Raw genomic sequence first — 12,771 nt, forward strand, 5'->3', positions numbered from 1 at the left:
TGTATACATTTTAAATGCAGGTTCAACAAGGGAAAGGTTTTCTAGCTACAGTAGAATTGATTTGTCTTTGCAGAGACATCATTTTTGGGAGCATCTGATGACCTAACGTGGTGAGTGATGAACATACAGTGGGGAGAACAAGTATTTGATACACTGCCGATTTTGCAGGTTTTCCTACTTACAAAGCATGTAGAGGGCTGTAATTTTTATCATAGGTACACTTCAACTGTGAGAGACGACCAGACCAGAGAGCTGTGTAAGGACATCAGGGATAAAATTGTAGACCTGCACAAGGATGGGATGGGCTACAGGACAATAGGCAAGCAGCTTGGTGAGAAGGCAACAACTGTTGGCGCAATTATTAGAAAATGGAAGAAGTTCAAGATGACGGTCAATCACCCTCGGTCTGTGGCTCCATGCAAGATCTCACCTCGTGGGGCATCAATGATCATGAGGAAGGTGAGGGATCAGCCCAGAACTACACGGCAGGACCTGGTCAATGACCTGAAGAGAGCTGGGACCACAGTATCAAAGAAATACATGCCAGCGCATGTCCAGGCCCATCTGAAGTTTGCCAATGACCATCTGGATGATCCAGAGGAGGAATGGGAGAAGGTCATGTGGTCTGATGAGACAAAAATAGAGCTTTTTGGTCTAAACTCCACTCGCCGTGTTTGGAGGAAGAAGAAGGATGAGTACAACCCCAAGAACACCATCCAAACCGTGAAGCATGGAGGTGGAAACATCATTCTTTGGGGATGCTTTTCTGCAAAGGGGACAGGACGACTGCACCGTATTGAGGGGAGGATGGATGGGGCCATGTATCGCGAAAGCTTGGCCAACAACCTCCTTCCCTCAGTAAGAGCATTGAAGATGGGTCGTGGCTGGGTCTTCCAGCATGACAACGACCCGAAACACACAGCCAGGGCAACTAAGGAGTGGCTCCGTAAGAAGCATCTTAAGGTCCTGGAGTGGCCTAGCCAGTCTCCAGACCTGAACCCAATAGAAAATCTCTGGAGGGAGCTGAAAGTCCGTATTGCCCAGCGACAGCCCTGAAACCTGAAGGATCTGGAGAAGGTCTATATGGAGGAGTGGGCCAAAATCCCTGCTGCAGTGTGTGCAAAACTGGTCAAGAACTACAGGAAACGTATGATCTCTGTAATTGCAAACAAAGGTTTCTGTACCAAATATTAAGTTATGCTTTTCTGATGTATCAAATACTTATGTCATGCAATAAAATGCAAATTAATTACTTAAAAATCATACAATGTGATTTTCTGGATTTTTGTTTTAGAGTCCGTCTCTCACAGTTGAAGTGTACCTATGATAAAAATTACAGACCTCTACATGCTTTGTAAGTAGGAAAACCTGCAAAATCGGCAGTGTATCAAATACTTGTTCTCCCCACTGTACATTTTCCCTACTGTTGCAGTCATGATGCAAGTGGCGCTATGCTGTCAAATCCTACCTTATGTTTCTAGTTTGACCAGCTGTTTTCAAAAACTGGTATTTTTGAATTCGGTTGTCATTGCCAGGTTCGCTAGCAACAAACAACATATAAAGTGTTGGTCCCTTGTTTCATGAGCTGAAATAAAAAATCCCAGAAATGTTCCATATGCACAAAAGCTTATTTCTTTCAAAATGTGTGCACAAATTTGTTTACATCCCTGTCACGCCTGCTTCCGCTCCCCCGCTCTGGCGCTCGAGGTCGCCAGGCTGTTTATCATTACGCACACCTGTCACCATCGTTACGCATATCAGCGCTTCATCGGACTCACCTGGACTCCATCACATTATTAATTACCTCCTCTATATACCACTTCCTCAGTTTCTTTCCAGAGTCAGCATTAATGTTGTTATTTGTCCCTTATCAAGATGCTGTTTGTGTTTTGTTTCCTGTCTGTTTCTTCATTAAATATTCACTCCCTGTACTTGCTTCTCCCCTCCCAGCGTTTGTGCCTACAATCCCTGTTAGTGTGCATTTCTCCTTTGCCAAGTTAATCCATCCACCTGACAGGTGGGGCATATCAAAAATCTGATTAAACATCATGATCATTACACAGGTGCACCTTGTGCTGGGGACAAGAAAAGGCCACTCTAAAATTAGCAGTTTTGTAACAACACAATGCCACAGATATCTCATGTTTTGAGAGTGTGTGCAATTGGCATGCTGACTGCAGGAATGTCCACCAGAGAATCAAATGTTTATTTCTCTACCATAAGCTACCTCCAACGTTGTTTTAGAGGATTTGGCATTACGTCCAACCGGCATCACAACCGCAGACCACGTAACAACGCCAGCACAGGACCTCCACATCCGGCTTCTACACATGCGGGATTGTCTGAGACCAGCCACCTGGACAGCTGATGAAACTGTGTGTTTGCACAACCAAAGAATTTCTGCACAAACTGTCAGAAATGTCTCAGGGAAGCTCATCTGTGTGCTCGTCATCTTCACCAGGGTCTTGACCTGACTGCAGTTCGGCATCGTAACTGACTTCAGTGGAAAAATGCTCACCTTCAATGGCCACTGGCACGCTGGAGAAGTGTGCTCTTCGATGAATTACAGTTCCAACTGTATCGGGCAGATGGCGTCGTGTGGGAGAGCGGTTTACTGATGTCAACATTGTTAACAGAGTGCTCCATGGTGGTGGTGGTGGTACGGTATGGGCAGGCATAAGCTAAGGAACAGAATTGCATTTTATTGATGGCAATTTGAATGCATACAGATACCGTGACGAGATCCTGAGGCTCATTGTTGTGCCATTCATCCGCCTCCATCACCTCATGTTTCAGCATTATAATGCACGGCCCCATGTCGCAAGGATCTGTACACAATTCCTGGAAGCTGAAAATGTCCCAGTTCTTCCATGGCCTGCATACTCACCAGACATGTCACCCATTGAGCATGTTTGGGTGCTCTCTATCCACATGTACGACAGCGTTTTCCAGTTCCCACCAACATCCATAAACTTCACACAGCCATTGAAGAGGAGTGGGACAACATTCCACAATCAACAGCCTGATCAACTCTATGAGAAGGAGATGTGTTGCGCTGCATGAGGCAAATGGTGGTCACACCAGATACTGACTGGTTTTCTGATCCACGCCCCTACCTTATTTTTTTTAAAGGTATCTGTATTCTCAGTCATGTGAAAGGGCCTAATTTAGGGCCTAGATTAGGGCCTAATTTATTTATTTAAGTTGACTGATTTCCTCATGTGAACTGTAACTCAGTAAAATCTTTGAAATTGTTGCATGTTGCGTTTATGGTTTTGTTCAGTGTATTTAACCAGCTTTCTATTCTGGTTTTTGATATGCAATGCTATCTCCTCGTAATGAACAGTGTCGAGTGTCCTGACGAGAAGGCAAACTTGTCTCGCTGTGCCAGGCAAAATTGTTATGGATGTAAATAGAAAACAGCTTAAACAAACGCAAATGCAGCTACTTTGCTCTTATTCTGAGCTACTTTTAAAAAACAGTGCTGTTTGCTCAGAATCACTCAAAATTGCTCAACCTTTGAGCTTTTTTTAAGCTTCTACAGACAGATTCGTTTTCTCTTTTCAGCAGTAGGCATTTGCTTTCCAAACTGTATGTTTTTATCCCGATTGTATTTGGAAAAAGGCAAACCGACAGCCGCAACCAACCATAGATATATAATCCATAGATGGCAGCTCCCATTTAAATCAGGACTGGCATCCATTGCTAGTGTACCCATGAGTTTAATAGTCAAACTGTCAGTGTTAGAGATTCTAAAACCCTTCCATTGATTATATGTCCATGGCCACAACGCAACAAGCTGTTCTATATTTGGTGAGAGTGCTTTTCTGACTGTAAGTGATCATTTAATCCACAGCAATTTTTTTTTAGAAGCTATTGAGATTCTGCGGCTAAATTATGCTCTCTGGTGTAGTATATGAGAATGAATTTTTCAGCCAAGCGTACTATAATTTTAGGCAAAATTATTTCAATTTATCAGGAGGCGATGCAGCATCTCCAGCACCCCTACTTCCCACGGCTATGGGTGTTGGGGGTGCTTCTACAGGCCTTAATCAGTCCCAAACTGGCACTTTGACAGGGGGGTGTTGGGTGGCGGTCGGCGTGGGGGTTAATTTGAGTGGTTTTCTGAAGCGGTGGCCTGGTTGGTGGCACAATAAGCAGCAATCCAGAGGTCCTCCCATCAGAGCTATAGGGCCGGGACGGTCGCCTGCAGCCACGGGACCCTTTTTGTCTGGTCTCATTTCTATTGGCCACCACTCCTCTCAATGCACCATAAGCCCTATTAGAGGACCACACAATTGAACCTGGCAGATGCGTATCTCGAGTAAGCGCAAGGAATCTTGAAGGAGATGTGATGTGGTCTCACTTCTGTCTTTTTTCACAGTTTGTGTTGCTCCCTCTTTAGTTGTTTTAACCTAGTGTGCATCGTATTCTCTCTCTCTCCTACATGCAGACTGTGACTCCTATTGCAAGGCGTCGAAAGGGAAACTGAAGATCAACATGAAGAAATACTGCAAGAAAGATTACGGTGAGTTGAGTTCAATCCTCTGTACAGTACAGTCTACAATCCTACAGTAGAAGCTCACGCTGCCTCCAGAGCCCTGGTGGACTTGGGAACTCAGCTAGCTCAAGTAGCTAGCTACATCTTTATTTACAACACCCAGCACCAAGCCCAGGCATCACCCCAGGACAACCCTACAGCTCCTGGGCATTCTAGAGACGGCTTACTCCGGCTTTTCAAGAAAGAAAGTCAAAGGATCAAACAAAGGAGGGGGACAAGCCATCAGAGAGAAGAGCTTAGGGTGTGAGGATAGAGAGGGTGCGAAGGGGAGGGGGGTGTCGGGATGATGGACAGCCCAGCAGGTATTTAAGGGTAAGGCGGATAATGTATAAAGCAAAGTCGGTGTGACGGACAGTTGGGGTGCGCGCCTAAAGGTCCTCATTAAGGGGAACTTAAGGGATGGGCCTTTTCAGACAGGCATTCCTGTGGCCATCCCATTCGGCTGCCCTGGCCATTGAAAAGGTTGAAAAGGTGCTTTAGGTGGTTAAGACCCTGGTGAAGGTTGTGGAGGTTTGACCCTGACCTGATTGAAGCCAGTCTGTTAAATCAGTCAACCAAGAAGGGGCATCCTGCCTGAAAATACCTTGGCAGATTGAATGAATGACAGCACAGGCATTGTTCCTGAGTTTTTGAGGGGTTGGATCCAGGCAGGGTGTCAGGAGGAATCCCCTGTGCCACAAATAAAAAGTGGCATAAATTCTTTCGCTTTGCAGGTCTTTAAGAGGCAATTGCTAAAAAAATATGGCCGATTTATAGATGTGAAAATACTCTACCGTGTGGTGTTTGGTAAAAAAAAAAAGAAAAAAAAAAAGACAATTTGATTTGAAAAGCTTGCCATGCATATGCAAATAAAGAAAATTTCTGCACCACAGTAACTAGTTTGTGGCCATTTGTAGGCGAGCAGGTTTAATGAGTGGTAAAAAACAAAAGCTCTGTGGATCATTGATCCCCAGCAGCGGAGCTCATGTGTGAAGGAAGTGTAGCAGTTAGGGTCTCGAGTGAGTCAGGCATTAGGAGCCCTCAGTGGAGGATTTGGAACATGCACCTCCAGTGGAGTGTAACGGGGCCATGTTTCTCCTCTCAGGCCCACGCAAGAGTCAATAGACCCCCGTAGGGGGACTCACTCTGTCCTGGTGAAGCCCAGTGATGTGTTGTGGTCTTCAGCTGTACAAACTCTTACCCTTATACACTGAAAATAAGTCTGTCTATAAGTCAGAGCTTGTCAGTGCCCACTGAAGACCCATAGGGGAGAGGAGATGGGGAGTAAGGTGGGACCCTACCCAGGTGCACCCCAGGTGCATGTCATCAAGACATGCTGCGGTAACTCAGACTCAGCAGTGTTGAGAGCGCTGCTCAACAACACAGGGAGTGTCCTCTACCCCCATCCTAGTCTCTCACAGGCGGGCAGGTCTGGCATGCACCGGAGGAGGAGTGTAGAGGGGACCTGCTGGTATTGATGAGTGATCCCAACACCCCCCCAGCATGCCTCAGGGAAGGCTGTGACTACATGTTGTGTGTGTGTGTGTGTGTGTGTGTGTGTGTGTGTGTGTGTGTGTGTGTGTGTGTGTGTGTGTGTGTGTGTGTGTGTGTGTGTGTGTGTGTGTGTGTGTGTGTAATGGTCCACAGTGGGGTTAGGGTACACGCTCCTATGCTTCAGAGCAGGCTACAGTAAGGGAACCCCCACTGTTTTACTCTTACTGTTCTCCTCAATGACCAATTACAGGCAATTTCCTCTGCTTCCCCCTCTGGCCGTCTCCAACATTACCCAAGCCCTACGCAGCCCTCCCTAACCCGCCCTGGGTCCAGCCTCCCTGCCAAGGCCCGGGTTTAATCCACTTTCTCCCTGCCTCGCCATACCTCGGGGGGGCTTTGTACTGGTCCTGTACAGGGATAAGACTCGCCTCGCGCTTTACACTTCAGGAAGGTTTACTGGAGGGTCCCGGTGTGGAGGAGAGCATTAAGAGTGCAGTGTCTCGCTGTGCCTTGGGCCTATGCTGGATAATATGCAGACACACTCCAACCCCCATAGAGAACCACAGGGTGCTTGGATACAGACATTTTTCCATACAAAAGGGCTGAAACGACAGTGGAACAGGGCTTAACAATAGGTTGAGTTATTTACAGTTTGGTCTCTCAGGGTTTCACCCTGTGTTGTTGTGCAAACACAAACAGAGAGCGCCTTCCAGTGGTGACACCAGGGAAGGACGGGGTGACAGAGGGCACCAATAGGGTTCACCACCAGGTCAACAGCCAGTTCAACCAATGCCCATGCTAATAGTAACAGTAAAAGACACCAGGAATTCTAATACTAGCAGAAAAGGACACCAGGGCCCTATTTGATAACCCTGTGATCTACCATGCATGGCGTCAAATCTGCAGTGCAGTGCAGGACACGTCTCATATAGAGCCATTTAGAGAGCCATGACATTCACGCTCAGTGATAGTCAGCTTGTGTGTATAGGAGGTTAAGTTAATGACCCCTGGTTTAACGACTGCTGTTACATCTTAAGGTGATCTATGCTGCTTTTGAGAGCTGTTGGTGCTCTCTCTCCTTGATCCTCTCAGTAATAAACCATACTATCACAGAGCCGCTCCCCAAAAACCCATCTCCTCACAGCCCATCCCTGCCTCTTAATCACGTCGCAAATCAAATCCCCTGACATCTATAATGGCCGTGGAGCTGGATCTGCTACCGGACGACTTTGTCTTGACAGCATTTCCCTTGGAGGATACAAGCCTCTGATGGGCGTCTGGTTAGGTTACAGGTCCAGTCTCCTATCCACCGGGGCCGGTTGAGTAGGTAGTTGCTGATGACTCCACTAGAATCAGCGCCAAATGGAGAAGCCAACCTCACTTAAAAAAAAAAAAAGAGAATAGAACAGAACTCTGCCCTTGAGGCTTTGTCAGTTCTGGTGTTTTTAGTGTCCCGTAATGCCGCTTGGCGCTAGTCTGTGGAGCCAGTAGCACTGACTGGAGACACACATGGACCAGTGGACACAGAGGACTAAGAGCTAGAGGATTCAGCTACAGACAGCAGGCTACCTGGCGTCAGTACTGCCTGCTTCACTGTCTGTCTGATACCCTTCTTGGCTGCTGGATGGTACTAGACACAGTGTAGCATACTAGACTTACAGATGTAGGATCTTAATATGAGCCTGTCTCCAACAGTAGGAAAATAATCCTACAGCAACGGGAAATGTTAATTATTATGTGGATTATAATTAATGGATATTTTTGTATCGTAAGGGAACATCAGGTCTGAAATGACAAAGTGGGAATTACAAACATGAGAAACTTTTTTAAAACTCAGACGCTACAAGTTTTAAATGTCTTACATTGCAGGAAACTTCACCTGCAACAGGGAGATTCAATTTAGATCCTACATCTGTAGTGGGAGATACACTGGCACTTTTCCCTCCCTCCTGTCATACTGAATGGCCAGAGAGAGAGATGTCTAGGCAAAACTTTTGCAAGAAGGAAAAGGGATTCCATGGGAAATGTCTGACTCGGTCAAACTGAATTATTTTGTCCCAGGGTGCCATAGTAACTGTTGCTGGGATCATGTCTTGTCGGTCTAGAGAAGAGCAGGGTCACAGCAGGTCAGAATAGCAGGAATGGAGCAGACGATAAGGACCGGGTTGCTCTCCTGTGCCAAGAGGACATGGATGGGGTTTTCATTGAAGTCTGTGATACAGACACGAACCCCAGTGATAGAGATAAGAATAACAGCACTGTACTGTGTATCCCTTTGAGCAGGAAATTCTAATGCTAGAATTGAGTCAGACACAAAGACATAACAAAAATAGTCTCTCTCTCCCCCCCCTCCCCAGCTGTCCAGGTGCACATTCTGAAGGCAGACAAGGCGGGCGAGTGGTGGAAGTTCACCGTCAACATCATCTCTGTCTACAAGCAGGGCGAGAGCCGCATCCGCCGCGGAGACCAGTTCCTGTGGGTAAGGGCCAAGGATGTGGCGTGCAAGTGTCCAAAGATCAAGACCGGGAAGAAGTACCTGCTCCTGGGTAACAATGAGGATTCTCCAGGGCAGTCTGGAGTGGTGGCCGATAAGGGATCCCTGGTCATCCAGTGGAGAGACACATGGGCCCGTCGGCTGAGGAAGTTCCAGCAACGCGAGAAGAAAGGCAAGTGCAAGAAGGCATAGGCGGAAAGTACGGACGACGCCTGGAGCGAGGGAATGGAACGCGGGACAGGACAAAGGATGAGTGGGTGTTGAAAAAGGACGAGAGGAGAGCGAGGGAGAGTGAGGAAGGACAGAAAGGGACTGTGCGTTGTCGCTACTTTTTCGAGTAGAAGCATGAAGAGAATATTATTGAGAAGATTTTTTTTCTAGTGGACTTTTGTGAAGGAGCTCACGCTGCAGGTGTCATTGCTTCGTTGTTTTTTCCTTCGAGATTTGTCTCTGTGGATTTGCCAAGTTTGCACCTATTACCAGTATATATAAAGTTATTTGTGTTTTCATTTTTTTTCATATTGATATTTCATAGCCCTATTTTATGAGTATTTTGTGCTGGTGCAAAGACACCACAAATCAAGCCACTGCATTATCACAAGCTCTGTTTTCTGTCGTTTTTAGGGTTAGCTAATAATATCACTGACAAACCAGCCTGCATCATCAAACGTCCTCACTTCAACTTTTTGTTGTTGAAATTGTGTATCCTATTGGCAGTGCAGCAAAAAGTGCCATAAAATAACATTGGTTCTTCTGCGTCTTGGAAATGCACGTTTCATGTATTATCAAATAAGTTGCCTTTCGCTTCACCCGGTCGTATGTGTATGTAACCTAAAACGCACAGTAACTAGCTATGTTTTTTATTATATCACGGGTGTGACATATTGTACATTTGATTGAATGTTGGCCCTTAGATGAAGACCGTGAAATGGCAAGAAAGAAAATTAATGTCCATTCTTAAAGGTGTACAATATATTTGACTCCAGCATTGTTAACTAAGCTTAATTAAGGATATTATTTTAATCTACACGTTTTTCTTTGTCCGGTTTCAGTATTCAGAATGAAATGAATGAATGTTCATTGTGAATTGTGGTGATTAACACACTCTTGTACAGTTTCAAACTGCATGTCAATCTGTCTCCAAAAAGGCTGGTTATTATGTCAAATACATGGCATCCATATTAGGACAGCGTCAGATGAGTTGATGTCCTAATATGGACACCGTGTCATTACTCTCTTTTTGACTGGTGCTGCAGTCTAATTTCATGGTTAGTGTTTTTAATAATACTTTTGCTGGATTCCCAAGAAGATGACGGACTGCATACAAAATGTCTGGGATTTCAAAGACTCCTGCTATTAGAACAATAATAACCAGATTTCAATTTAGGATCTTCAATCTCTATTTAGGATCACTTGCTTTAATATTTTATTAATGTTTGGTTCAATTATACTGAACAAACATAAGTGCAACATGCAAAAATTTACGGTTTTATTGAGTTACAATTCAATATAAGGAAATTAGTCAATTGAAATAAATGAATTAGACCCTAATCTATGGATTTAACATGACTGGGCAGAGGCCCAGCCACTGGGGAGCCAGGCCCAGCCAATCAGAATGACCTTTTCCCCACAAAAGTGCTTTATTACAGACAGAAATTCTCCTCAGTTTCATCAGCTGTTCGGGTGGCTGATCTCAGACGATCCCGCATGTGAAAAAGCTGGATGTGGCGGCTTATGGTAGAGAAATGAACATTACATTCTCTGGCAACAGCTCTGGTGCACATTCCTGCAGTCAGCATACCAATTGCATGCTCCCTCAAAACTTGAGACATCTGTGGCATTGTGTTGTGTGAGAAAACTGCACATTTTAGAGTGGCCTTTTATTGTTCCCAGCACGAGGTGCACCTGTGTAATGATCCTGGTGTTTAATCAGCTTCTTGATATGCCACACCGGTCAGGTGGGTGGATTATCTTGGCAAAGAAGAAATGCTCACTAATAGGGAAGTAAACAAATGAGTACACAAAATTGGAGAGAAATAAGCTTTTTGTGCGTATGGAACATTTCTGGGATCTTTTACTTCAGCTCATAAAACACTTTACATGTTGCGATTATATTTTTGTTCAGTATATTTTTAATGATCAAGTGATTTAGGAGCCAGTCCTTCTAAGAGACAGAAAGCAGTGTGGTTCTTCCCCATGTTGCCCAGATTTAGTATATAGATGTGTTTTTTATTTGATATTGAAGGTGTACATTTATGAAATATGAATTGACATTACTATTATTATACAGTACACATGCTTTACACAAAACCAAAAGGAAGCATTTGCAATGATGTGAATAAAAAAACCTTATCATACCTAAGGTTTCAAATAGATTAGCTACAACACAAATCTGATCGTTTTCAGAGAACGTTAACCAAGCAGTGAGATATTGGTACATATTGAATTGAAAGCGTTACAATGTACATATTTATATGACCTCTCCCTAGGAACAATATTTCCTGATACTGTAGGCTATTCACCAATTGGCACAGAATTGTTTCTGTGTAGTATTAAATTCACCCTATTTTGGATGCAATTTTATATCTTTTTTAAATCACAATGTGTAAAGCATTTGTAATTGAAACAAGCCTCTTCCCCAAGGTACTAAAAAAGGCATTGGCAGCCAACAATAAAAAATCTGAATAGGTAGTATTTTTATGTGAAAATTCTCAATAATATAACTATTATTAACTTCAATTTATTGATTGTAGATTTTAGCAAAGAGAATGGACAGAGTGCACCCCTAAGAACAGCATGTATTTTCTTGTTGTATTGAGGCAACAGAAATGGAAGAGTGCAGTTTACCTCTGACGGACAGGGACCTGTTCCAAACATTATTACACAAGCATTATTAGCCAGCTCTCTAAACTCTTGCTTCATACCCCCCCCCCCCCCCCCCCACTTAACCATCCATAGACCTCACCCTTGTGCATAAGATATACATGTTACATGCTGGACTGCCTGCCACTCTAGAGTTCTTGAAAATTCTGTCTTGAGTGTGGTACGGCATCCATATTAGCAAGTTGTCAGATTTCAGGCAAAACTGTCAGTGGTCTTCCTAACATGGAATTCCTAATATGGATGCCGTAGCGGCAGCTATTCAACAGCTGCAGGCGTTATTCAATGTCTCTTACAAGGCTGTCAAATTAATTAAGTTCAGAGCGATTTGAAGAGGGCAAAACGAGAACTAGGAGGACAAATCATGTAATTCAATCACCTGATTATCCCCAAATCAATTAAAACCACATATTTCTTTTATTTCAAACCAATTAGATGTACATTGAGGGTCTGATTGCCAGCATCTGTGTTCCATACCGTTTTTCTCTGTGTACAGATCAGTTACACATGCTTTGTGCTGGTGTATTGAAATATACAGATGACATTTTACACGTATTTATACATACATTTACATGTTACTTCCTTTCATCGTTATATCCATACTCGTGACATTAAATGTAAATGTATTTCTGTTTGGCACATAATATATATAATCAAACCTCAATCGTTTTTTTTCCCATTTATGTCTCTGTATCCCCATGATGTAAATTTTAGATCAGTGTTCCAAGCAATGGATTGACAATGACCTCCTCTTTGATGAAATATGACAACCGCAGACCTGTCAAAACGTTGCTTTTGTTCATACTTTTTAAATTGTAAATGTTGTTTAGCTGTGTTGGCCATTGCGAAACCTTTTTTTGCGATGTTTGTTTTACGATGTGTACTAATATATGGTTATTATATATGGATATATTTAATGACACGAGACATTGTGGATTTTATTCTGTATTTTTTGCCTTTTTTTAAAACTTGTTTGTGGCTGTTTAGATGGTTGTGATTTTAAGAAGGAAACAATAACTACTGAACACCAAGCTGGTAGAACTAAATCCAGAATTCAGTTGAAATAAACTCCTGTTAAGTCGCCACTGGTGTGACTCTTTCTTTTTCTCTTCTGCCTCTCTTTCTCTATCGTCTTAAATCATTCAATGTCTCTTTAATAACCTGCCCAGGGACTGCGGTTGAAAATTAGCCAGCTGGCTAAAACCGGCACTTTTACTGAAACGTTGATTAATGTGCACTGTCCCTGTAAAAATAAACTCAAACTCAACTCCTTTGGATCTCTGAAGCCGGAGTCCTGGGCGTAACATACATACTTCTATCAACAGCTCCACGTGCGACTTAGGGCAGTACAGTAGAGGGCTAA

General features: G+C 43.8%; 1 protein-coding gene across 2 annotated transcripts in view; it reads left to right on the top strand.

Annotated features, from left to right (window-relative positions):
- LOC129839873 (netrin-1) overlaps positions 1-12,491 on the top strand; it is an 86,461-nt gene extending 73,970 nt beyond the window's left edge. For both annotated transcript variants that reach the window (XM_055907571.1, XM_055907572.1), the window contains 2 exons: positions 4,454-4,528; positions 8,392-12,491. In XM_055907571.1, coding sequence (XP_055763546.1) covers positions 4,454-4,528; positions 8,392-8,720 — 404 coding nt within the window. In that variant the 3' untranslated portion in view covers positions 8,721-12,491. The remainder of the gene's footprint in view (positions 1-4,453; positions 4,529-8,391) is intronic.
- The last annotated feature ends 280 nt before the right edge of the window (positions 12,492-12,771 follow it).

This window comes from Salvelinus fontinalis, chromosome 40 (assembly GCF_029448725.1).
Source record: "Salvelinus fontinalis isolate EN_2023a chromosome 40, ASM2944872v1, whole genome shotgun sequence".
Classification (NCBI taxonomy): Eukaryota; Metazoa; Chordata; class Actinopteri; order Salmoniformes; family Salmonidae; genus Salvelinus; species Salvelinus fontinalis.